The following is a 25566-nucleotide window of genomic DNA, read 5'->3' as shown; positions in this document are numbered from 1 at the left end:
CCAATCAGGAGAGCACGGGGGGGGGGGTGCCCTGGGGGCTTATAAAGGCGGCTCGTGCTGTGCGCGGCAGCAGTTGTGCTGCGGCGGGCTGTCTTTGTGCTGTGTTTAGGAGTCGCTACTCTTCACCCATTCTACCTCTTGCACTATGTCCGGCCGGGGCAAGACTGGCGGCAAGGCCCGTGCCAAGGCCAAGTCGCGCTCTTCGCGCGCCGGCCTCCAGTTCCCCGTAGGCCGCGTACACCGGCTGCTACGGAAAGGCCACTACGCCGAGCGGGTGGGTGCCGGCGCGCCGGTGTACTTGGCTGCCGTGCTCGAATACCTCACCGCCGAGATCCTGGAGCTGGCGGGCAACGCGGCCCGCGACAACAAAAAGACGAGAATCATCCCCCGCCACCTGCAGCTGGCCATCCGCAACGACGAGGAGCTCAACAAGCTGCTGGGTGGCGTGACGATCGCCCAGGGAGGCGTCCTGCCCAACATCCAGGCCGTGCTGCTGCCCAAGAAGACGAGCGCCACCGTGGGGCCAAAGGCGCCGGCGAGCGGCAAGAAGGCCACGCAGGCCTCTCAGGAGTACTGAGGGCCCCCGCGCCAGCCCCCGGCCCTCTCTATGCCACCACAAAGGCCCTTTTAAGGGCCACCATCGCCTCACAGAAAGAGCTGAGCCACGCGGAGCTGCGGAAACAGCGGCCGCGGGGCCCCCCTCCCCCCAAAAAAGCCCCGGTCCGCGCGCCCGCGCCGCCTTCCCCTCCCCCCCGCGCAGCGCGGGAGGCCTCGCCCCCGCTGTCTGCCGGCAGGTCCGGGACTCGGCTACCGGTCCTCAGATCCCGATGGCGGTGGGGGGGAGGGGGCGCGGCAGCTTCCTGAAGCCTCGGGCTTCGCGCCTTCCCAGGCTGCGGTGCCCAGACAAGGCCGAGGCTGGCGCCCTGAAGGTGAGTCCCTTCGCACCTGGACGTCTGTTACCCGGCTGGTGCTTAGCCCTCGGCAGCACTTTGCAGACGTGACTGCTGAGCTCCAGGCTTTGGTGGGGGAGAATTTAACTTATTTGTTGAGGTCTGGTGTTCCCTTGTTGCCCAGTCCCGGAGCTTTTTCGTCAGATCTCCATCTTCATTCATAGGCCTGTGTGGCTCGGCTAGAACAAAGCTGTATATGTAACACGAGCAGCTTCCAGAGATGACTGCCTCCTAGGAAGAAGTTTGGGAGAGGGCAGAGGTCTTCCGTTTGGATTCAGAGCTGACTGAGAAGCAGGAGTTGTGTTTATGCTGGGAGAGACTGGCTGTCGGGCCTAGCCACCCTATTTCCCTTCCAGCGACCCAACTCAGCAATCCCCAAGTACCTAGATACCAGCAGCACAAATCAGTTATTATCTGTCTGGACTGAGCCTCTGTTGGCTTGTGAATTGGAATTTTGCAGCTATAACCCATCCAAGACTAGAACTTTAGGTAATGGGGAGTTTGAGATGGACTGACTTTATTAAAGGATTTTTAAAAAATTAAATGTCTTGTTTTTCATTTTGCAAGAGTTGTAAGATTGATGACTGCACACGTTCCTTCAAATATTAGGGGTGGGAGACACAAATAGGCTTCTACTGTTTGGTGGGCTTTTGGTTTTTTGAGACAAGGTCTCACTGTATAGTTTAGGCTGGCCATGAATTCAATATGTATCCCAGGCTGGTCAACTCAGGTGATCCTCCTGCCTCAGCCTCCTAAGTGCTGGGATTACAGGTATGTACCACCACCTCCAAATAGGGTTCTGTTAACTGGAGAAGAAACAGGTTGTAGAATTTTTTTGTTGTATTCTAGATTGAATCTGGGCTGGGTGTGGTGGTACTTGCCTGTAATCCCAGCACTAGGGAGGGAAGCAAGAGGATTGCCTGGAGTTGGAGGCCAACCTGAACTACAAAGGGAGATCTTGCCTCAGAAAAAAATGGGGGGTGGGGGCGGATTTTGCTCAGTGCCTTGCAAGCACAAGGTTCTGAGTTCAATGATCCCTGGTACCAAAAAAAAATTTCTGGGGCTTTCACATTAAGCTACATCCCTAGCTCTTTAATTTTTTCATACAGGATCCAGCTAAATTGCCTAGCCTGGACTTGAATTTGTGAGCTTCCGGTCTCAGTCTCTCAAGAGTACTGGGATTACTGGTATGTGCCACCACACCCCACTGAGAATATAGGATTTTTTTGTACCAGGAATCAGTGAGCTACATCCCTAGCCCTATAATATAGGATTTTAAGGCAATTTTTCGCTTGCTTTTTTTGATGTTCCCTGGGAAACAACTGATTCTGCTTGACGTAACTACTGAAGTGAGACAAAGGATGTCCAAGAGAAGTTTGGACAGAGGGCTCGGACTCAAGGATTAAAGGGTTTTGTGTTTATTCATGTCTTAACCCAACCCCACCAAAAAAACTTCAGGGCTGGTTATTAGAGCTGGTTACATTCACTTTTTCTTTTAAGAGATGAAGCCCCCCTCTAAAGAGGAAGCAGGCAAGGCAGCTGGCAAGCTCTGAAGTCTCAGATCCTGCAGTTTGGGGTAATCACTCCCCAGTTAGCACAAGGCACTGAAGGCCAGGTACAGGCACAGTAAAGCGACCCAGGCACCTGTGCCCCACAGACCAGTTAATGGACATCATTAAGCTGCCGTGCGACATCCAGGATGTTTTTGGCTCCTTTGCTTAGCAACAGATTGGCCAGGCTGATGCCCAAGTTCTCAGCAGCCAGTTGGGCTCCTCGTGGAATGTTCTGGGCAGTGATGCCGACCAGCTGGGGATCATCCTCTGGGCCATCCTCATGCTGGATGAGGGTAGGAGGTGGAACTGGTGAGCTCGAAAGGCAAGACTACATGCATTGTTTTTACTCCCTCCCGCATCTTCCAGCCTTGGTACCTGGACAGGGACATGGATGGTAGCCTGCATAGTCTCTTGCATGCTATCTGAGCCATCTAGACTCCAGACTCCTCCAGTCAAGTACAGCTGAGAAAGAAAATGGTGACCTCAGCATATTCTGAGGGGACGGCTTAGAAACCTAGGATGCACAGGGAGAAATGCCATAGTCCTTTCTTCTCTGTCTTCCCACCCTTTTTTCCCTGCTTACTTGCCCATCCTTCATCACGGTGTGCACCGCCACTGGCACACTGCAGCCTCCTTCCTGCAATGAGAAGTTCCACCCCGTGACCACAGCTCACAGGACATAACTTAGTTCAAAGTTTTTGGTTTTTTTTTTTTGGTACTGGGAATCGAACTCAGGACCTTGTGCTTGCAAGACAGGTGGCAGGACCACTGAGCTAAATCCCCAGCCCATAACTGCTGGGCCCAGACCTGGGTCCTCCATACCCAATATTCAACAATGAGTTGTCACTACATGCACAGCACTCATTTGAGAAATCTCCACTTGCCCTTCCTAGCTGCCCACGTCCCCACCCCTCCACAGGGGAAGTGCAGACCCTACCAAGTGCCTCAGGAAGGCCCTTTCGGCGATGCAACGAAGCAGAGTCTCAGGATCATGCAACACATCCACTAGATTCAAGACGTCCTGGTCCTTGGCTCGGACTTCCACACCCAGGGCCCCCTGACAGAAAAACATCAGGCTTGATTTTTCCCCACCCAATGGTGATAAGGATAGGAACTACCTCTTCCCCACTTGCTCCCCAGGCCCTTTTGGGCCAGTAACATCCCAAGGAAGCAGATGCCTATGGCTGAGACTAGCTTCTTGGTCGAGAAGAGAGAAGGGGCATGCTAACAAGTGCTTTCTCTGGTCAAGCTCACCTGGCCCACAGCATACATACACTCCTCAGGGTGCAGGATCTGTGGAACCAAAACAGGCAGTCAGAAAGGTGTAGGGATAGGGATGTCCCAAAGCACCCGGCAATGAGATGGGACATGGCTATCATCTAGAAAGACGGGTTGGCACAAGCAGGAGTCTGGCCTCTGATTCCCAGCCTGGGACTTGTTTGTAGCTTGTAGTGTTAAAAGTGGGTGTTCAAGAAGAGTACCGGCAGGAGGGAGACACAGATTAAGGAGAGGGGTGGCCCTACCTGCCCCACTCTGTTCTGCCAGCCCAGACGCTGCAGGCCAGCAACAGCCAGGATGATGGCACTGAACTCCTGCTGTTCGTCCAGCTTCCGCAGTCGGGTGTTGAGGTTGCCCCGCTGTGGAGAGATGCTAAGGACCATTGGAGCCATAAGCAGTTTGCTCTGCCTGAGTCTTTCCCTTTCTAGCTGGCTGACTTATCTTCTAGTTCTCAGCTTCATAACCCACAGCTACCATCCTTTATCTGCATTGTTCTAAAGAGCCTCCCTTATGACAACTCACTTTGTTTTCACAATAACCACCTGAGAGGCATTATCATGGTCCCACTTTACAGATGAAGACAATGATAGAGAGGTTAAATAACTGCCCCAAATTATAAGACTTCTGGGAAGTCTTCTCTGATGAACAAGTCTGTTTTTGAACGTCCAAGCTACATACTTCCAGAGAATTCCCTTTTTCCCCTGTTGGAGCACTTAGCACATACTATTTTCAAAATTAATTTATGAAGCCTGGCATGGTGGCACATTCCTGTAATCCCAGCTGAAGCATGAGGATGGCTGTGAGTTTGAAACCAGCTGGGTTACATAGTGAATTCAAGGCCAGCCTGAACTCATAGCAAGACCCTGTCTCAAAATAAAAAAAAAAACCTTCATGAAACACACTGCATGGGCATTGTAAAAGTCAAAACAATATAGTAGCATCTAAAGTAAAAATGGAGGGCTGGGGATTTAGCTCAGTGGTTGTGCCGCCTGCCTGGCAGCCTGCCTGGCAAGCGCAAGGTCCCAAGTTCGATCCCTGTACCAAAAAAAAAAAAAAAAAAAAAAGATAACAGTAAAAATGCAGGCACTCTCTACCTCCCCAAAAGTAATCACTGTTCAGTATTACTCTGTATTGTCACTGCCTATCTCTGTCTACCTAAAATATAAACTCTACAGAAGGAGTGACTGTTTATCTTAGTATTATCTCCAGCCCCAGGCACCTCCCTGAGGCTAAGAAAATCTTAAAGGATTGTGGATGGATGGGTGGGTGGGTGGGTAGATGGAAAGACAGCTCACTGCCCCGTGGGGCACTTGCTCTGGAAGCCAATTACACTCTAGATTTTGTCTTTTTCCTTGGCTGATACCCACTTCCTCTTCTAAAAGGATACAATGCTCTTGAACTCCAGATGTGGGAACTTTCTCTGCAGCTGGGCTGCTCTCCGAAGGGAGCTGGTCCCCACCACGCTGCCCAGAAGACAGGGTTTAAAATGAGATTTAACACAGGGCAGCTCTATTCTTTTGGTCCTTCTCCCATTCCCTGTCTTCTGTGTACATCCCACCCAGGTGCCCATCCAGGTCGCACTCACCTCTTCTCTGGCAAGGTTTGTAGAGTCTTCCCCACAAATTTTGGGTGAAAGACAACGGCATCGTAGGGGCTTTCTCGCCTGGGTAAGGAGGGAAGTTCATGGAATGAGGGCAAAGTTTTAATTCAGGTCACATCCATTCTCTCTCAATAGCCGACTAAGTTACATTTTCTGAGTTTTCTGCCATGCAGAAAGGACAGGCACCCTTCAAAGCAGAGGATCAAGTCCCAGAAGGAAAAGCAAAGGCTCTGCTGAGGTCCACCCCCTGGTCAGGGACCCCTTGCTCACACAACTCTTACTTGCAGATGGCTCCAATGGTGAAGCCAGGAGGTAGCACAGTAGGCAGGTCCTTCAGGGAGTGAACAACCAGGTCCACTCTATAAGATGGGAGAGAGGCAAAGAGAAAAGGTTTGAGCAGCCAGCCCCCACTCTCCCTCACCCACTGTTGCTCTACTTCAGCAGTGAAGCCAAGGGCAGCTCAGGAAGCAGGCCGTCCCAAGCCCTCGGGCCCTAAGATCTGCTCTGCTGCCTGCCCTCTATCCCATTCCACTTGCCAATTTTGCACGCCAGACAGCCAGAGACCCTGAACTAACAAACTCTCCTGTCCGGAAGCCTGAACCCTACTTAGGAGCACCCCCCCCCCTTCTGATGGTCTAAGCCAGCACAGCCTTGTTAATATCTGGATCCAAGCAAGAGACTGAGGGGTGCCATACTCTCCTGTCTTCACTTACTCATTCCTCTCCAGGGCATATTCCAGTTCCTTCGTAAATAGGCTCTTCTCTCCAATCTGTTAGTCGAGAAAGAGCCTCAGAGTGACACTCTGAGAGGAAGGAAAAACAAGGCGGGGGAGGCGGCAGGGACTGGGGAGGAAGATGTTACCTTGGAGAGGGCAGTGTCAAGAATCTTGTCCCCTGTGGTGGACATAGCAACTGAGAAGAGAGTCAATCAGGTACTCATTAACAGGCATTTATTGGGCCCTTATTGTGTCTATGCTAAAACTCATGGTGGGGACAGAGAGCCCATAAGCACCTTCCCCCTGGGAAGGTACAATAAAGGAGGACATAACAGGGGAAGCAGACACATTCACAAAAAGACCCAAGGGGGAGAGTATTAATTCCAGGCCAATCCAAGCAGTCAGAAGTACAGGTGTTCAAGGAGAGCCCTCTAACTGGGAGCAGCCAAGAGTGATTCTTGGCAGCAGGGGCCTAAGCTCTGGTCATAGGCAAAGCCAGTAACACTGTGCTCCCCTCTCTCAACCCAAGGTGTACTGGCTTCCCAATAACCTCCGCTCTTCCCCAGAAAATTTACCAATTTCAAACTGCAGGCCAGGGTATAAGGCTTTCAGCATTGCCACAACAGTGTCCGTCTGTATGCGAGCCAACTAGGGACAAAGATTCGGATTAGTCCTTCCCTTCCCTGGCCATCCTTAGCTCAGATCCTCATAGTGTCAGTGAGATCCTGAAGGGACTGGAATTCTCACCTGGGAATGAGAGGGGGCTGGCTTGGGAGTCCATCACACACCAACTTCCATAGCCCAGGAGCTATCTTTCCTTATGGAGCAATCTGCCATTCTGCACTGGATTTAGACCCCAGCCACTCCATTTTCTCTAGGCTGGGAGCTAACCCTCTGGGCCCCCTCAACTTGTGAGCCTGTGAGCACTAGAACTCTTTTTTTTCTTTTTTTTTTGGTACCAGGGATTGAACTCAGGACCTTGCGTTTTCAAGGCAGGCACTGAAACCACTGAGGTAAATTCCTGGCCCTAGAACTCTTTTAATAAACCTCCTCCACCCTGTGTCTGCACTCACCTGGCTTTTACGGGTACCCACTCGAATCACTCTCATCTTTGAGCCGTCTTCTTCCTGCAGAAAAAGTCCCCAGGTTACAGTCCCCTCTGCTCCTTGTGTTTCTCAAGGCCTTGTCCAAGAACCAGAGTCACTGGTTTAGAAGAATGAAACTTCAACCTCTGTGTGGCCAGTGAGTCTTAGAGTGGGCAAATTCTCCAAGAATGGTCCCTCCACCTTCCTTAGTACCTTCTGCTCTTTTCTGAGATCCAGAGAAGCAAAGACCAGAGGGAAACAACACTAAGATCTGCTGTAGCAGCGGCAGTAACCAGGACACTGAGCCCCAAGGCCTACCCTGGCCAAGGCAGGTCTCAGTAGGAGTGCTGCACCCAGCCGGGTGGGTGAAGAGATAAGGCCCATCAGCCTGGCTACAGGAAGGGTGGGGCCTGCAGCTGGCTGGGGCAGGGCAGCTACAGCCACACATCACTTGAAGACAGGTTCACTATCCACTGGAGAGCTGATGTTCAAGAAAGCATCAGTGCCACATCAGACACCAAGAGCTACCTCACAGCTACCACACAAAGAGTCCCTTAATCTGAATGGAATGCACAGTAGTGTCAACCAATCCGATGTTCAGTCCTGCTCAGCATCTTGGCTGGGTGACCTTGGGCACATCATCCTATCAGGGGCTGTTGGTTCATCTATGGAATGAAGTTTCTTCTGCCTCAGAAATCCTGTAAGACTGTGAGGCTGAACTGCCTCAAGTCTTCAGTGCTGCTTCTGGTTTCACCAACAAGTAAATGGGGTATCAGAGCCCAAGCCAAGAATTCAAAGGGACACACCTCTTCTTCTTGCCAGGGCACCTTTCACAAAGGCTCTTCAGTCTGACACACAGTTCCTGTTTCTTTCTACTTCAGGCAGGAGCCACTGAAGAAAAAGACAACTTTACCTGCTCTTCAATCTTCATCCCACAGAGTTCTTTTCCAGCCAGACAGCTGGGGCCTCTGATGCTGGAGGAGGTGAGAACTGCCTTCCCTTGGATTCTAGTCTATTCTGTGATCACTCCTTCAATAAATTAACTCTCAGAGGCCCTTTGCACATTTGGCTAGGCTTGAAATGCTAAACATGGCCACTAGAATTTGAGACCATAGGGTGCCCACAGAAAGGAATCTAAGGACCCAGAACTGCTAGATTCAAACAGTTCTTTAAATTTACTGAATCTGAACAGCACATTCCAGTCAAATTGTTCCATTAAGAAATAAGTATTTGCCAGGCACACTGGAACTCCTCTGTATTCCCAGCACTTGGGTAGCTAAGGTAGGAAGATGACTTGAGCCCAGGAATCTGACAGCACCCCAGGCAACATAGCAAGACTCTCTTTAAAAATAAAAAAAAAAATGTATCTATCTATGATCTCAGCCAGCCGTGGTGGAGCACACCTGTGATCCCAGCACTCAGGAGGCTGAGGCAGGAGGATTACTGAGTTTGAGGCCAGCCTGGGTTACATAGTGAGTTCAAGGTCATCCTGAACTACATAGTGAGACCCTGTCTCAAAAAAATAAATAAAAAATAAAATCTCAACCATTTATATGCTAGAGCATTTGCTTTTGCATTTTATCTTCATGACAATCTTATTCCACTTCTCCCAGGATGTTACAGAAGCAAAGGTTGGTGCTGAGAGGTGAAACAATTTGTTGAGGTGATACAGCCAATAATGGGCAGAGAGCCGACCCTGAAATCCAGGTCTTCCTCCTTCTAGCCCAGTGCTCTGGAATGTCTGCTCTAGCAAAGAATCATCCCACCGCTCACAGCCGGCTGGGCAGGGGGCGATAAGCAGCTGCTCTATCCATTTTATCTCGGCCTCACAGCGGCCTGTGGTTTGCACAAGCCCAGAGCTCAGTAAGCAGGCTCCGTTCGCATGGGAGGGCTCAGAGGTGGCCCATCCCACGACAGTAATGCAGTGGTCTCATTTGGGGACTCTGAGAATAGTCTGGGGCTGGGTGACTGCTATAACGGAAAAAGGGAGAAGCCCCAAGATGTTTATGTGCAGCTCGGAAAGTTGGGGGTATATTCTCCTCTGGATCAGAAGTGGAACGTCTTCCAACGTGGCCGCACCCGTCCCAGACCGTACAGTGTGAAAGGACCTTGTCCGTGTAGACAACTAGAAGAACTATAGCAAAGCATACCAGGCCTGGGCCAGAAGCCCGAAGGGATGGGGATTCCACAACAGTCTACTACTCTCCCACTCTTGACTCAGCACCTACTACGCACTGACAGCCTCTACTGGCCCTTTAAAAACAATATGGGGGGGTGACCGATAGCCATTCCGACCAATAGACGACAGAGAATGGGCAACCTGAGGCCAATCGTGACACGGCTCTGCCGGAAGCCCCAAGAGTGCGGGTCACCCGCTCAGGACTCACCGCCGTTGCAGCCGAGACGCCATTACCAGACATGACTCCACTCAGGAAGTAGGCCGAGCGGTGCTACTAAGGTCTCCTGGGTTCCGTGGAACCGGGGACTCGGACCGGCGGGAACTGAGAGCACATCTAGCCGGAGCCTGTCCTTCGACCTGACTGCGGGACCGGCAGAGGGCTCTACGTCACGTCCGGCGCCCTCCCTCGGAGGGGAGGGACCATCCTCTGGGCGGGAATTAGAACACTGGCGGCGGAGCTGACCCTACCCCCGGCCTCCACGTGGTTCACACGGAAGGTGGGTTCCCTGTTAACCCAGAGATGTCCTTTTTCATTGTTTCTGTTCTTTTTGTCCGTACTGAAGATTGAAGGCAGGGAGTGCTGAGCTACATCCCTGGCCGCTTAAGTTTTTGTTAATTTTGAAACAGGGTCGCACTTCCAGGCTGGCCCCAAACTTGCAATCCTCCCGCTTTAGCCTCCCGAGGATCTGGGATCACAGGCGGGCGCCACCACGTCTGGGTACCACCTTTCTTGCATCAGGAAAATGTGTGGTCAGAGGGCAGGTACGCTGCAGTTTTATCTTATAAACTATCTGCAGTCTCCTCCTGCGGCCACTCAGATCTGTCAGCCAGAAATTAGTCGTGCCTTAGAGGAAAAGGGGGCTCTATTAACTAAAATGCTGGCTTTGAGGTACAAGGTACGGTACCGCGGCACCTGCGGAGGGTTCAGCGTCACGTCCTGGGCCCTCCCTCGGAGGGACCTTGCTCTGGGTGGGAACTAGAACCCTTGCGTCAGACCGGACCTCAGCCCCGGGTTCCACGCCGGGAGCTTTCGTCATTGACAAACAGAAGGGCTGTTCCAGAAGGCTCCACATGCTTAATTCTACAGCTTTGTCTCCCCAAGTGGCACAAGTAATTAGTGCAACTTATGTGACACTCTGTTCCTATCATTTGTTTATTTTTAAAAATTTTTATTTTTTGTAAGACGTGGAGTCTCACCACATGGTTCAGACTGGCCTCAAACAATAACCCTCCTGCCTCAGCCTCCTAAGTGCAGGGATCACAGGTGTGCGCCACCATTCCCGGCTTGGCTTTTTTTTTTTTTAAATGAGGAAACTGGTTCAGAGCTATTAAAGATTATGCCTAAAGACATAACGTAAATGAGAGTGCCAATACCACATTACCTTGTGTGGTGGGGATAGACTCAGGGACTTTACACTGAGCTGCTGAGACTTTTTGGTTCTTTCGACCTTTTTTTTTGTTTTTTGGTACTGGGGATCGAACGTGGGACCTGGCACCTGCAAGGCAGGTGGGGGAACCACTGAGCTAAATCCTTGGCCCCTCTGACCCTCCATATATATATATATGTTTTTGTGGGTTTTTTTGGTGGTGGTGATATTGGGGATGGAACTCGGGTCCTTGCGCTTGCAGGGCAGGCAGCGAAACCACTGAGCTAAATCCCCGGCCCTCACCCTTTTTATATTTTAGTTTTATATTTTAGTTTGAGACAGGGTCTTGCTAAGTCACCTTAGTCTCCCAGAGTGCTGGGATTACAGTGTGCCATCATGACTGGCAGTACTGAATTTTTGAAGGCTATCTAAATTACAATGTCCATGTTACTTCCTTCAGTTAAACAATCCTGTTGGAGCAATTTTCTTTCTTACACAGCAGGCGGCGAAACCACTGAGCTAAATCCCCGGCCCTGGAGCAGTTTTCTGACAGAAAGTATAACCTAGGTTACACAAAGACACCCAGTAACACAAAGCTAGTTGGCAACCTCAAAGAGGGAAAAGTGTTTCAATAAAAGATACTTAATGGGGCAAGGGGATAGCTCAGCGATGGAGCTTGCCTAGCATGCATGGACAACGCCCTAGGTTCCCTCCCCACTACCATCAAAAAAAAAAAAAAAGCCTACAGTAACTTTTGTTCTATCACTTGGTGTACTGAGTACAGCAAGACATCAACCTATCCATTATGAAGGCAGGCAGGGCCCAAGGTTCCCAGCCAGAACCTACCTCCTGCTTGAATATTTCCTGAACACAAGCCATGGAGACCAGCAAGACTAAAGACCAAGAAGCTCTTGTTTAGGGTGCTCTTGGAGCTGGGCTGAACCTTTTTTCCTATTTGGGGTATTTGTGTGTGTGCTGGGGATCAAATACAGAATCTGCACTGAGCAATATCCCCAGCACTTTTATTTTTTGAGACAAGGGTCTCATCAGGTTGCCCAGGCTGCCCTCAAACTTGTAGTCTTCCTGACTGCGCCTTACAAGTAGCTGAGATTATAGGCTTATACCACTGTCTGGCTCATCGGGCCTTCTATTCAATAAACAGAACTATACTAGATGCCACAGACCCCACCCACTACAAGGAAGTTTGTAGAAAGGGAACTGGGGTTCTGAAACAGAGGGAAAGTACATTATGCACAATTAAGAATCACCAGGGCTGGGGATTTAGCTCAGTGGTTCCGGCACCTGCCTCAAAAGCACAAGGACCTGAGTTCGATTCCTGGTACCAAAAAAAAAAATCACCAGAAAGTCTCCAGAAAAGAATCTTTCAGAGGTCAGATGTGGCACACTCCCATAATCCCAGCACTAGGAGGAAGTTTGAGGTCACCCTGGATTACACAACAAATTCAGTGCCAGCCTGAGCTACATATTGAGACCCTGTCTCAAAAAATAAACAATAGGGCCCAGGATTTAGCTCAGTGGTGCCAGCGCCTGTCTTGCAAGCACAAGACCCTGAGTTTGATCCCCAGTACCAAAGAAAAAAAAAATCTTTCAGCCCTCATAACATTATATTCTTTTATTTATAGACTCAGCAAGAACCCAAGCACAGCCTGGTGCTCCTGAATAAAGTAGCTATTGTCCACACTCTAGTTGCTGAGATCCCCTCCCCCACTAGTCTGGACTACTCTATGCTGCTAGTCAATGGGAGGGACAACAGGCTGGCAAAAGACGGCAGCAGGAAAAGAAAGTCCCCTTGAGTCCTGAGGGCAGTGGCATGTCAGACTAGAGCTATGTGCATTCCTGCCTGCCTTCTCTGCAGCCACAGCCTGCCTCAGTCCCACGTCGGTCTAGCTATGCCCAAGATCACATGCTTTCTGGTGAGCTGCTTAAGTGCCCCTCCTGGAGTGCATAAGCAGGTCCCGTTGCAGCCCAGCCTCTAGGCTGGGAGTCAGTCTGGCTGTGGGAGGGTCGGTCAGCAGAGTCAATTTGTTGAAAACACCTCGGCCAAAGTAGTCAGCAATCACAGAGAAACTGTCATTGGAGCACTTGAGCTGCAGGGAAAGAGGAAGGACCAAGAAAGAATCAAAATTAAAATGCTTGTTTCTTACCTGAGGAGAAAAGGAAACAAGCCCTGCAGTGCTCTGGAGGCTCTGATGCTGGTGGCAGCCTCCTGCCCGAAACAGCCCACTCATGCCCACCTGGTGCTGAAACTGATCATGGAGATCTCGCTTCTGTTCCTGAGCCCGGATCATATCCATGACCTTCCGGTTTTCAGGGAGGCAGGTGGGGCAGTCAGCATCACTTTCTGAGTAACTCTCAAAACAGTGTTGGTGGAATGAGTGGCCACACAGGAAGTGGACCGAGGGCAACTCCAAGGCACTATTACAAATGCTGCACTTGGTCTTCTGGAAAATCTTCGGACTACAGGCAAGGGACACCAGAAATGAGTGGCAAAGAGTGAAGGCAGGGCCAAGAGCCCAGAAGAGAGAAGGCAGCTGGCGTGGAGGAAGAAAGGTCCCTGCGAAGGGACACAGACCCCACCTGCTCTTCTTAACACCTAAAGGCAGTTAAATAAGAACAACCCCAGACTCAAGTGAGTTGAATAAGTACAAGTAACCAGGGAGATAAATTCCCTTTTGCAAGTGTCACAATGGCCACTAAATTCCCTTTGAAGTGTATACCTTCAGTGAGGTCTTTCCTGCCTTCTTTATCCAAAACCGGCATTTACAGAAAAAAAAGGAGGGTGAGGGAGAGTGCTTATTGAGCGTATGCAGGCCTTGAGTTCAAGCCATACACTACACACACAAACCAGCTGTGACTCCCTGCCTATTCCCCTTTCTCAGTTAATTTTCTCCTCAGAACTTACCACTAACACACTGTAATGATTTGCTTGTTTAAGGTGTTTACTGTTTCTATTGCCCTCAACGATGTGAGTGCCAAGAAAGTAGGACTTTTCGTGTGTGGTGCTGGGGTTAGAACCGAGGGGCTAGTGCTTGCTAGGAAAATGCCCTACCACTGAGCTATATCCCAGTCCAAAGCAGGGCTTTTTCTCTGTACTGTTCACAGTAGTGTTTAAAATCTAATAGAGCTTTAGTAAATATGTAATGAAGAAACTGTTGTTATGTAATAAATATTTTACAATGTTATGGGAAGATAAGGCTTGAGACTACCATAAGTAATTCTAAATTATCTGTTTTCTGCCTTTTTTTTTTTTTTTTTTTTGTACTGAGGATCAAACTTGGGACCTTGCACTTGTGCAGCAGGTGGCAAAACCACTGAGCTAAATCCCTGGCCCCTTCTGCATTTTTTTTGTTGTTTTGTTTTTGTGGTACCAGGGATTGAACTCAGCACCTCGCGCTTTCGAGGCAGGTGGGCACCACTGAGCTAAATCCCCGGCCCATGCTTTCTGCATTTTCTAATGCTAAATTTTTATTTCAGAATGGCTTCCAACCACACTCAGATGTGTGTTTAGAAAAGGTAAAATAGCCAGGTGTGGTGATGCATGACATTAATCCCAACACTTGGGAGGCTGAGACAGTAAGATCGCCATGAGTTTGAGGGCACCCTGAACTACATAGTGAGTTCAAGGCCACCCTGGACTACATAGCAAGACCCTGTCTAAAAAAAAAGAAAAGGTAAAATAGATGGATGGGGACATAGCTCAGTGGTACAGCATGTGCTTTGCATGCATGAGGCCCTTGGTTCCATCCCTAGCACTACAAAAAAAAAAAAATGAAAGCAGTCAAACATACTCCACACAATCTTCTATCTAGAAATAGTATGTTAACTACACCCGGTGAAGGCCAAGATCACCCCAGCACCCCTCCACATACTCAGATGCTAGTACCTCGCCTTGAGCTCTTGGATCTCCTGGCGGATATGGGTGGTCTCCTCTCGGTACCGTTGCACCCGAAGCTCATCCTGTGCAATCTGCTGGCTCTGTTTCTGCAGTTTTTGCACCAGGTAGTCTCTGATGACGGACAGGGTGGCTGTAGAGTTGTGGGCCAGGGTCTGCACCACTAAGAATGGAGTCAGAGAGGAAATAAGACAATGAACCAAGCAGCACCCTTGGGACAGAGTCAAGGGCACCTTGCCACAGACCCCCTGTCAGCACCCTGTTGCCCAGTCATCCCATCCCATCCCACATACCTAGAAGGGGTGGCATGAGGTTCTTGTTCTCAATATGCTTAAGCACAGCAGCCACATACTCCTTGCAGTCCTCCTCCTTGCGGGCAAAGTAGCTTAGGGCCTGTTCCCACAGGGAGGGGTCCTGTTCTCCGTGCCGCTCGCACACAGCGATCACCTGCCGGTACTGCTCGTGCTGCATGTGGTAGTGCATGATCTGCTGGAACCTAGGCCAGGGGAAGGGCACACCTCAGTGGCTGTCCCTGGAAAATGATCTGGATTGTCCCCTTCCTCTGGAAATCTCCAAACTTACAGCTTCCCCTGCTCATAGAGGTAAAGGACTCCATCCTGGAAGTCATGCATCTGACATAGGACTAGTGCCTTGTCAAAGACATCGCAGAAGCGGCCACTCTTCAGCAGGGAGATGGTCTCTGCATGAAGCTTCTCTTTAACCTAGGGAAGGAGAATATAAGGGGAAAATCACAAGGTCTCTTGGGACAAGGCCAGCCAACCATCTCTTTCCCTCAGTCCAATTTCCTCTTTATTGAAGACCATTAAGCTGCAAGGGTAAGGTGTCACTGGTCTAGTGAAAGGCAGCCACAGAGATGCAAGAGTGAAGACAGCAGGGGCTGGAGATTTAGCTCAGTGGTGCTGTGCCTGCCTCACAAGTGCAAGGTTCTGAGTTCAATCCCCGGTACCAAAAAAATAAATAAGAGTGAAGATAGCAAGAACTATTGTTATTTTGGTGGTAGTGCTGATGGTTGAACCAGACCTTCACACATGCAGGGCAGGCACTCTATCACCAATGCCTCCAGCACAAGAACTGTCTTGTCAGCCAGGTAAGGTGGTACATGCATATAATACCAACACTTGGGAGGCTGAGGCAGGAGGATAGCCTGAGGCCAGCCTGAACTAAGAAGCAATACCCTGTCTCAAGAACACAGTAACAGGGGCCCAGGATTTAGCTCAGTGGTTCCGCCACCTGGCCCGCAAACAGAAGGGCCCGAGTTCGATCCCCAGTACCCCCCAAAAAAACCCCACAGTAACAACAAAGAAAACAACAAAAAACAAAACCAAAACAAAAGAACTTCTCTCTAACTCCTGCAGCTCTGGAGAGGCCTCACCTGAGGATCTTTCTCATGGGCCCAGTTCTGCAGCCGAAGCTCAAGGAGTGTATCATAAATGCCCTGGGGTGAGTCTGGCTGCACTTCACTCATGTGCTCTAGGAAGGCTTTCAGCTCTCGAGGGTTGTTTGCAAAGATGGGAATGAACTCCTCAGAATTGGCCTAGAATGGAGGAAGGAGAGAGGGGGCTGAGTGGGGTTGGTACCCAGAAGTCCCCTAAAGTAACCCCTACTGCCAATGCTATTTCCCCCTAAGTCAGTGACAGAAAACCTTTTAGAGCTTTCAACAATACAAACAGCCTGCTACAGCACACATGCCATAGGTTCGCCACCACTGCGCTAGGTCTTACCCTGCAATCTGGCGCCTCTTTATCAGCTCGGCCTTCCAGGTTGGGTCGATAGTCAGTACAAAGGCCCTTTAGCAACTGTGTGGTCTGCTCTGGTATGTGGTGCATAAGGATCTTGCCATAGCGCTTCATGTTGCTCTCTGCCTGCTCAAAAGGCAGTTTGCCAATGTACCGAAGGGCTTCTTGATAATTCTGTGGAGAAGTAAAGGGCAGAGTAGTATCCACTACTGCCTTACCCACCAGGAACCACTTTCATCAATCCAGGGCTCTTCCTCACCTACCTTAATGTCCTCAAGCTGGATCTTCAAGTACCACTCATGATGTGCATGGTTCTCAGCCAGATAGAGTGCATGTGAGTAGTAGCCAGCCTGTCGCAGGACCTTGATGGCTGTCTCCACATCAAAGTGGACTTCACTCTCACTCTTTGTCTGCCAGAGAGACATTATACAAAATCATTCACACAGATATGGCTGAAGGGAGAGGAAACAGGCATCTGAGACTGACACATTTCTAACATGATAATAAAGTCCATGTTTTTTTTTTTTTCAGATGGTCTCACTATGTAGTTCAGGCTGGCCTCAAGCTCACTATGTAGCCCAGGCTGATCTCGAATTCACAGTAATCCTCTTGCCTCAGCCTTCTGAGTACTGGGATTACAGGCATGTGCCACCCAGCCTGGCTTCACACTTTGAAAACAGGCAAGCTGCCTTCTCAGAGTTTCTAACTAAAGACCACTTCTGGTGACACAGAGCTTTCCTAATGCTACTTCCTTAGCCTTAGATGCCATGGGAAGTTCTGGTATCATAAAACAAGAAGAGAGACAAGAGAAAACTAATATGAATAGCTGCTCCTCTTCCCCATTTATACAGTACAGGGTGCTGGTTCTCAAATGAAGTCAGCCCTTTCCCTGTGTCCTGTACCTTAATGAATTCCTCCAACTTTGAGCTGTCTTTGAGCTTCGTATAGCAGTTTAGGAGCAAGGTGGTATGGTCAGCATTGGCCAGGGACTGTCGGTGCAGGGTCTGCAGGTATGCAGTCAGGTTGTGGATACGCTGGGCATCCAGAAACTTGCGGATCACATAGGATGGCTCCAACTTTCCAATAGTTCTAGGGAGATGCAGATATCAATAGTATCTGGATCAGTGTACTTCACAAACACACGTGCAAAGGAATCAACCTGAAGATCTTGTTAAAATACCAATTCTGATTCAGTAGGTCTTGAGTGAGTACTAAGAGTGCATTTCTAACAAAATCCCAGGTAGTATCTGTGCAATGAGACTGAACTGCACTAAGTAGCAAGGATCCAGTGCCAGTGCACCAGTTCTTTTTTCTTTTTTTTTTTTTTTGGTACTGGGGATTGAACCCATGGCTTTCACACTAAGCTACATCCTGAGCCTTTTTTAAAAAATCTGAATTTTGAGACAGGGTTTCCTAAGTTGACTGCCCAGGCTGGGCTTGAACTTGTAATCCTCCTGCCTCAGCCTCTGAGAATGCTGGTATTACAAGCATGTGCTACCATGCCCAGTAAGCACTGGCTCTTTTTTTTTTTTTTTTTCAGTACCGGGAATCAAAACTCAAGACCTTGCACTTGCCAGGCAGGCATGGCGCTGCTGAGCTACATCCCCAGCAACAACCCACCCCCCCTTTTTAATGGTAGCAAAGTTTTATTAAAGGTAGGAAAAGAAACAGGCTCTGCAAAGTGAGTTTAGGCAAAGTAAAAGTAGGAAAATTAGTAACACCCTACAGCGTAAGGACAGGCCACCATGCAAGAGAACAGAGCGGCCAGTACTAGTTCTTAAATTGGACTGACAAGAGGAATTCTAGAGAGCTTGATAGCATTATAAAACTTGTTATTGGGGCAGAAATTACAAGAATTAGTACCTTTTTTCTTTAAAAAAAATTAGGTCAAAAGGATTATTACCAAAGGTCATCCCAAAGTTTAAAATGAGAATTATCAGCTCAGTTGCATACTACACATGTAATATTTAACACTAAATATTCCCTTTCCCACAAGATGTCCTTTCATTTGAGGCACCAGTTTCTGTAGGACACATGAACAGTCCAGGTGCTCAAGCTCCTCCCCCAGCATGGGTTTCAGCTGTCTGGCCACCTAACTCTGCATTCAGAGGTATACTCCTCAGTCCCTCCAGACTGACCGGATATACTGCTGAACAGCTCCATCATGGTTGCCCTTGCTATAGAGATGGTCTCCATACTGCATGAAGATCTGGGCTAGCCCATCACTATCCAGATGTTGGCTCTTGGCCAGGTTAATTGCCATCTCAAATAGGTTCTTCTTAAACAGCATCTAAGATGGGAGAGAGATTAGAAAATTGGTAAAAATCCTGAGAAGACATTTTCCCAAAATGTGCCTACAACACACAAGCCAGACAGTCCTGGAATTCCAATCCGCCTAGATTCTAGACACAGATAGACCCCCCACATACTCCCAAGACCAGTATCACTTTGCCTTATAAGGGTCTCTGCAAACAAAAGTAAACCCTGAGAAAGGGCTCAGGCTCCTAGCCATTACTTCCCTTCAAAACCTCATCCAGGGGCCAAGGATTTAGCTCAGTGGTTTCGCCGCCTACTGTGCAAGGGCAAGGACCACAGTTCGATCCCCGGGACCCCCCCCCCCCCCAAAAAAAACAACCTCATCCAGGGGCTGGGGATTTAGCTCAGTGGCACCGAACCTGCCTTGAAAGTGTAAGGTCCTGAATTTGATCCCCAGCACAAAAAAACCCCACCTAATCCTAGGCCATTTACTCTGTTATCCTACTCTAAGGAAGCTATAAGATTGTGACCCAAAGAAAATCACCCTGGGTCTGGCTGACTTAGGAAACCTGGTCCTGTAGTTTCAAGGTGCCTGTGCCAGCCCTGGGAACCTGGTAGTCTTGCCTCCAGTTTGGTCTGTGTGTCCTTCTCCTGCAGGGCGTGGACCCGCCCATCCCGCGTCAGCACGTACAGGGACCCCCACTCAGCAAGCACATCCACTACATCCTCAAAAACAGCACTATAGGCTATAAACTTGTTGCACAGGTCATAGATGTTGAGAATCTGCTTGTCGGAGCTCTGTGAGTCCCTGCTGGTAAACTCTGACCTGTGTAGGAAAGAAAAAGCAGCAGATACTTGGCCACCTTTGTGTTAACTCCCCTTTGTTTCCTTTCCCATGACAATTCTGGGGCTGCCTATTCCACCCAGAATAAATCACCTCTTTGGCCCCACTAACAGCTCATCCTGTAACATACAGCATTGTGCTGGTAGCTGCAGACAAAAAACATATAATCCTGATCTTGCCTTTTAGGATTCTGTAATTAATCCAGGCCAATAGAGTAGAAAATTAACTACATTCAGATATCCATTCATTTAACAAATATTCATCAAATTCCTGGTATATGTAAGATACTGTGTTTAGTACTGAATGGAAAAAAGCCAACATCTAATAGCAAGTACTTCTCGCTAAAAGACCCTACCTTCTCCTTTTAGTGGCTCTGGAAAACACCAACAGAACTTTGTCCCAGCACTTCCCAGCACTTTCCCATTTCTCCACCACTCAGTCTCTTGCTTCTTTGCTCAATTTTTTTTAGGGGGTGTGGCATCACGGGATCAAACCCAGGGCTTTGTGTATGCCAGCAATGCCCAACTTATTTTGACTAAAGAGTAAAAAATCCAATACCAGGTCTAAATTCCCCCAGAGCATTTTAGTACACCAAGACTATGCAGTAAGCATATGCAGCAAAAACAAGTTTTTTGGTAAAACATATAACTGAGCCTTGGTAGAAGTGTGATCTATAGGACACCAAAGCAGAAGATTGGAAGGATCTAGGCATTAGGACATTAAAATCAGGTTAATGGTGGGGAACAAGTCCAGCCCTCTCCCTGGAGTCCTTACTTGGGAGAAACCTTTCGGTCATGGGAGACAATGACCAGGTAGCCTCTAAACCAGTGGGCGATGAGCTTATGGCCCTCAAAGGCGAAGCAGGGCCCACGTTCATCAGGCTGATAGAGGTAGACACACTCATCCCCGGCCACAATGAACTGCAGGTCCTGAGAAGGGTCACTTAGGGCTGAGCAACGCAGGCCACAACCATGGGTATCCAACTCCACACGAGGGTAATCCTTTCCAGAAACTATATAGGACTGCCAGAAGTAAGAAAAGGGTTAGCAGGTTCTCTCTGAAGAGGTACTACCTAAGCCTTCATAAAGATCACCCTATCTCTATATGGCATTTTCCCCACTTACCATTCTAAGACTTTGTCTTGGCTTCCTGCCTTCTCCATTAACTATCATTCACCTATTAATATATAACCAGGGGCCATATTTTCTTTCTCTTTATGTGGTATCACTACCTAGTACATGAATTCTGCAGATGAGAGAAATACAATAGTCTTTTAGTGTTTTATCAAAAGAGTATTCCTGGCGCAAGCGCAAGGTCCCGAGTTTAATCCCCGGTACCAAAAAAAAAAGAGTATTCCTGGGCTGGGAGCATAGTTCAGTGGTAGAGTACATGTATAGCATGTATAAGACCCCGGGTTCAATCCCCAGCACCACAAAACAAAACAAGTATTCTTGAAAGAGTGGGCTGTTAGAAGTACCAGGAACCAGAAAGGTAAAGTACCTTGTCTAATGTCACTTAACCAGTTAGGTAAAAAAATCATGTCTTTTAAGTTCTTTTCCTAAATCTAGCTCCTCAAGTCTCCTAAGTAAAGAAACAAAGTATTAAGCTGGGCAAATGATTCAAGACTATATGGTGAGAGTCAGGCGTGGTGTCACACGCCTGTAATCCTAGCACTTGGGAGGCTGAGGCAAGAGGATCACCACAATGAGGCCAGCCTGGGCTAAATAGTGAATTCAGGGCCAGCCTGAACTAGAGAGAGACCCTGCCTCAAAAAAAAACCAAAAAAAGGGCCAGGATTTAGCTCAGGGGCACCTTGCCTGCCTTGCAAGCACAAGGTCCTGAGTTTGATCCCCGGTACAAAAAAAAAAAAAGACTATATGGTGAAAATCTTGACTCCTATCTGTCCTATCAGTTCCTTACTCTAATTCCCTGAGCAATAGAGAGGTACTTGTTGCCTGTTTTTTTTTGGTACCGGGATTGAACTCGGGTCCTTGCCTTTGCGCAGCAGGTGGCAAAACCACTGAGCTAAATCCCCGGCCCAGCCTGCTTTTAAGAGTAGTAAGCCTTGATTATACCTGGACATTCTCAGTTGTCACAACAAATAAGTGTGTGGTCTTTCCTGCTTGGCGAAAAGCCAGTCCAGTAACAGGATAGTTGCCCTTGTGCAAAATCTGGGTCTTGCTATGTCGGTCCCGGGTTATATCTCCTTTGTTCAATTTAACACTGCCATCTGTGAAACCTGTTAAAGAGCAGGAATCAGCACTTCAATGAGACTGAAATGATCAGGCTAATGACTATTTGAGGCTCTCAAGAGGACTGCCATGAGTTCAAGCCCACCCTGGGCTACAAGGTTAGCCTGAACTGCATATTGAGACCCTGTCTCAAAAAAACAAAAACAACAACAAAAAGGTTATAAGGAAAGAAATAATAAGCTTTTTCCTCATACTTGACTTCTCTAATGGTTAATCTGAATACTGGAAATCACCTTCTTTTTGGTTTTGGGCGGTTTTTTTGGCTTTTTTGGCACCAAGGATCGAACTCGGGACCTTGTGCTTTCCAGGCAGGCGGCAGCGGAACTACTGAGCTAAATCCCCAGCCCTGTTTTGTATTTATTTTTTGAAACGGGGTCTCACTATGTAGTCCAGGCTGGCCTCAAACTTGCAGTGATCTCCTGCCTCAGCCTGGGATTACAAGTGTGTGCTACCACACTGATTCATTTTCAAAGAACAAAAGTAATCCAGGTATGACAGACACACCTGTAATGCCAGCACTTGGGAGGCTGAGACAGGAGGACTGAAATTTGAATTCCACTGGACAACTTAAGATTCTTTCTCAAAATGAAAACTGCTGGGGATGCAATTCAGTGAAAGTCCTGAGTTCAAGCCCCAGTACCACAATACAAAAAGAAAAAACAAGCTGGGCATGGTGGCGCACACCTATAGTCCGAACATTGGGAAGGCTGAGGCAAGAAGATTGCAGTGAGTTCAAGGCCAGCCTGGACTACACAGTGAGCTCAGGACAGCCTTAACTACATAGCAAGACCCTGTCTCAAAACAAAAAGAAAAATCAAACCAAAGAACAAAACTATATTATCTCAAAGGCCTCAGTTTAGTACAAAATGATCTTGTGAAAATAACATGAGCTGTGTTATAAAAACAAAAATCTATAAAGAATCAGTAAGTGTTAGCTTTCCTTTCATTCTACTTACCGATGGCCATAAAGTTGAGATTTTCATGGACAGTCAAACAAGACACTACAGTTGGCTCGGTTCCTGGGATGGCCGGGAAGATTCGAGTGCAGAGTGGATTGCCACCATCTCTCTTCTCCAGGTTCCAGATCTTTACCTATGGACAGAATGCAGATGTGTCAATACTACTCTTCCTATAAGAACAAGAACAGGGAAAAAAAACTGCTAGGCTTCCAAGTTTTTCCTTTCTAGGACTTACCAGGGGGTTGATACCTTCTTCATCCTCACCAACAGATGCCAAAATATTGTGCTGCTTCAGTTGGTATAAGTGTGTCACTCTTAGTTTGTAGGCCTGGAAGCCTGTGAGCTGTAGGGAGCGTGGCAAGAACCAGATTTGGCCTTCCATATGTGCAGCCGTAGTCAAGGATCCTCCTTTCCAAGGAGTAATATAGCAATTACCCCTATGGTTTTACTTCAGTTACCTGCAGTCAACCGAGGTCTGAAGGGCTAAAAATATTACTATAGTATAGTACAATGAGGAATTAAATTTTTAAAAAAATTTTTTCCAGTACCAGGGATCAAACTCAGGACCTTGCATTTACGAGGCAGCCATAGTGCCACTGAGCTAAATCCCCAGGCCAGGAATTAAAAAATTTTGAAAGACCACATTCACACAATTTCAGTACCATAAATTGTTAAAATTTTCTAGTATGAAAGTGATATGCATTCAGTAGAAATTGTACTTGGAATTTTGATCATGTCCTAGGCTAAGGAAACAGGTACTCTTATGATGGTGGGAAGCCAGACCAATATTCTACAGTATACTGTGTTGCTAATCTATAACGGTGGGCAGGTTAGATATATTAAATACACCTTACTTACAATACTTTAAACTTATGAGTTTATCTGGACATAGCCCCATGATCAGTTGAAGAACATCTGTATAGGAAAAAAAAAAAGTACCTAAGGGCTTCCCTACTATCTGCAATTTCAGTTATCCATTGAGGGCCTACTGTATTTAAACCAAAACACAGACAATAACAAGCATGCATGCAGCTCTTTAAAAATGTAAAGGGGAAAAAAAATAAATAAAAATGTAAAGGGTTTTTCCACACCTTTTTTCAAGAACAAAGCAACAAACTCCTGCTCTCATTTACCTCCTCGCCCACCATATCAGGCAGAAGAGATGCCTCATTATATATTCATCTTTTTTTTTTTTGGTTCCGGGGATCAAACTCAGGACCTCGCGCCAAGGCAGGCCCCAGAACCACTGAGCTAAATCCCCGGCCCCACATACTCGTCTGTAAAGGGAAAGATGCATCTATTTTGAGGGACTAATCTAAAAATAACCGTGTCAAGTTGGCATTTACACACCTTTTACAGATAAATTGAAGCCTAGATAGGTTAAATGACTTGCCCAGGATTGCCCAGTTGACAAGCTAGAGAAGGGTCTCCTTTCTTCCCTCAGGCCACAGAAGAGCTCTGGGCTCCCATCTAATGGAAAGTGGAGCTAAATACGAACCACTCTGACAGCGTTCATTCCAACTGGATCTCTTCAGGGATCCGAGGGAAAAGACACCTCTAAAGGAAGGATATCTCCAAAGACCAGGCTCCCTCGGCCTGAGTCGCAGACGGTGATGCCAGAAGGAAGGCAAAGGAACTTGGAAGCAGTGGATCCAGAAGCAGGTGTAGGCCCAGGAGCGGCCCCATCATTGCCTAGTGGCTCCTTCACGAGCTCTTTGTCGAAGAAAACGAAGCGCCGCCACTGTAGGTAGGCCGCCATCTTGGCCGAGGGTCTCCGTCTCCAGAAGCAAAATCACGTGAGCGGAGTCAAGATCATGTGACCAGCAGCTTCCGCGACCTTGCGCAGAGGCGTGTTCAGGTCTGGATGACAGCTTGCAGTTGCTCCGCGAGGGAGTTGGGTGGCGTGCTCTCGGGCTCGCAGCAAGGCAATGGCTACACACAGTAGTTTGCTGGTTTTGTAGCTGCACTGCATAAAATGCGTAAGAGGTGGGTCCGTCACTTCTCCAAGGATCAGTTTCCTCCTATGTAAAATACGCAGGCTAACCAAGGGCTCAAGAAAAAGTATGTAAGGCGTTTTGTGATTTGTAACCCACTGTGCCTCAATGAATTATTTTGACCTCCCAGGGCTATTTCAGGGCACAAGTGACACAGTATATACATAAAACTGGTTTTTCAGCTGTAGTAAAGAAGTAGAAGTTTGTGTCTGCCACAGTGTCTTGTATTCTTTTTTTGCTTACACCTGTCAGAGCATGAAACTCAATGGACATTCAAAACATGTTTCTTCAGAAAATGGAAATACTGATAAGGGCTCGAACTTCCAGAACCGTGTGCCTTCTCCTGCTTTTTTTTTTTCTCTCTCTCTCCTCTCTTTTAAGACATGGATTCACTATATAGTCCAGGCTGGTCTCAAATTTGTGACAATCTTCCCATGTCAGCCTCCTGAACGCTGGGATTACAGCCGTTCTTCACCATGCCCAGCTCCTCCGCTTTCTATAGTGGCAGAGCATGGGACAGAAAAAGAACAGAGCAAATGCCTGAAAGTGGCAGCTTTGAGAGCTGAGTGATTTAACAAGTGACAAATATGCAAGATACTCCTTGGCGACTCTCCATTCCCAAGTCTGGCTAACCCAGATTTCTGTGCAAGTACGAGTTTTCCTCATGAATAACTATAGGTAGACTGTTTCTGTGCCATAAGGAACTGTGCACAGGAGTGACAATCATTTTGAGGTAGTATGGATATGTATAAAAGTGGCCAGATGTTTACTTTTTGTGAGGTTTATTTGTCCACCCTTCTCACACACACAACTTTTTGTTTTCAGACGAGTGTACTTTTTTTTTCCTGACGCCCCGAAGATTGA

General features: G+C 48.1%; 3 protein-coding genes across 10 annotated transcripts; 1 reads left to right on the top strand and 2 right to left on the bottom strand.

Moving 5' to 3' along the window:
- Positions 1-44: 44 nt before the first annotated feature.
- Positions 45-1494, top strand: H2ax (H2A.X variant histone). The gene has a single exon (XM_004856763.3). It carries the CDS (start codon positions 146-148, stop codon positions 575-577), a length of 432 nt encoding a protein of 143 aa, XP_004856820.1. The 5' UTR covers positions 45-145; the 3' UTR covers positions 578-1494.
- An 858-nt stretch (positions 1495-2352) lies between these two features.
- Hmbs (hydroxymethylbilane synthase) lies at positions 2353-9777 on the bottom strand. Of its 5 annotated transcripts, none has more exons than XM_004856759.4 (14): positions 9569-9777; positions 7170-7223; positions 6672-6744; positions 6243-6292; positions 6095-6150; positions 5663-5740; positions 5367-5444; positions 5169-5244; positions 4027-4140; positions 3758-3796; positions 3441-3560; positions 3087-3140; positions 2879-2965; positions 2353-2786 (listed from the first exon to the last, which is right to left on the bottom strand). In XM_004856759.4, the coding sequence occupies exons 1-14, from the start codon at positions 9599-9601 to the stop codon at positions 2613-2615; spliced, it is 1086 nt and encodes a 361-aa protein (XP_004856816.1). In that variant the 5' UTR covers positions 9602-9777; the 3' UTR covers positions 2353-2612. The 5 variants fall into 5 exon arrangements, with proteins under 5 accessions (XP_004856816.1, XP_021093318.1, XP_004856817.1 ...); XM_021237659.2 differs by lacking the exon at positions 9569-9777 and adding an exon at positions 9332-9416; XM_004856760.4 differs by lacking the exon at positions 9569-9777 and adding an exon at positions 7395-7544.
- Positions 9778-12345: 2568 nt separating this feature from the next.
- On the bottom strand, positions 12346-24507 carry Vps11 (VPS11 core subunit of CORVET and HOPS complexes). 4 transcript variants are annotated; one of them, XM_004856756.3, is made up of 16 exons: positions 24281-24507; positions 22944-23092; positions 22706-22841; positions 21573-21736; positions 20272-20519; positions 19278-19479; positions 18536-18687; positions 17300-17486; positions 16661-16807; positions 16383-16571; positions 16034-16195; positions 15223-15362; positions 14934-15136; positions 14632-14803; positions 12983-13205; positions 12346-12835 (listed from the first exon to the last, which is right to left on the bottom strand). In XM_004856756.3, exons 1-16 carry the CDS (start codon positions 24465-24467, stop codon positions 12671-12673), a joined length of 2826 nt encoding a protein of 941 aa, XP_004856813.1. In that variant the 5' UTR covers positions 24468-24507; the 3' UTR covers positions 12346-12670. The 4 variants fall into 4 exon arrangements, with proteins under 4 accessions (XP_004856813.1, XP_004856814.1, XP_004856815.1 ...); XM_004856757.4 differs by lacking the exon at positions 12983-13205; XM_004856758.3 differs by lacking the exons at positions 19278-19479; positions 20272-20519 and having other exon boundaries at positions 24281-24506.
- Positions 24508-25566: the final 1059 nt, after the last annotated feature.

The sequence above is a fragment of the Heterocephalus glaber genome, unplaced genomic scaffold (genome assembly GCF_053883595.1).
Source record: "Heterocephalus glaber isolate CG9 unplaced genomic scaffold, H.glaber_assembly_v1.0 deba00001429, whole genome shotgun sequence".
In the NCBI taxonomy this organism is placed as follows: domain Eukaryota; kingdom Metazoa; phylum Chordata; class Mammalia; order Rodentia; family Bathyergidae; genus Heterocephalus; species Heterocephalus glaber.
The sequence above is the reverse complement of the archived record's forward strand: the minus strand, read 5'-3'. Positions and strand labels throughout refer to the sequence as shown.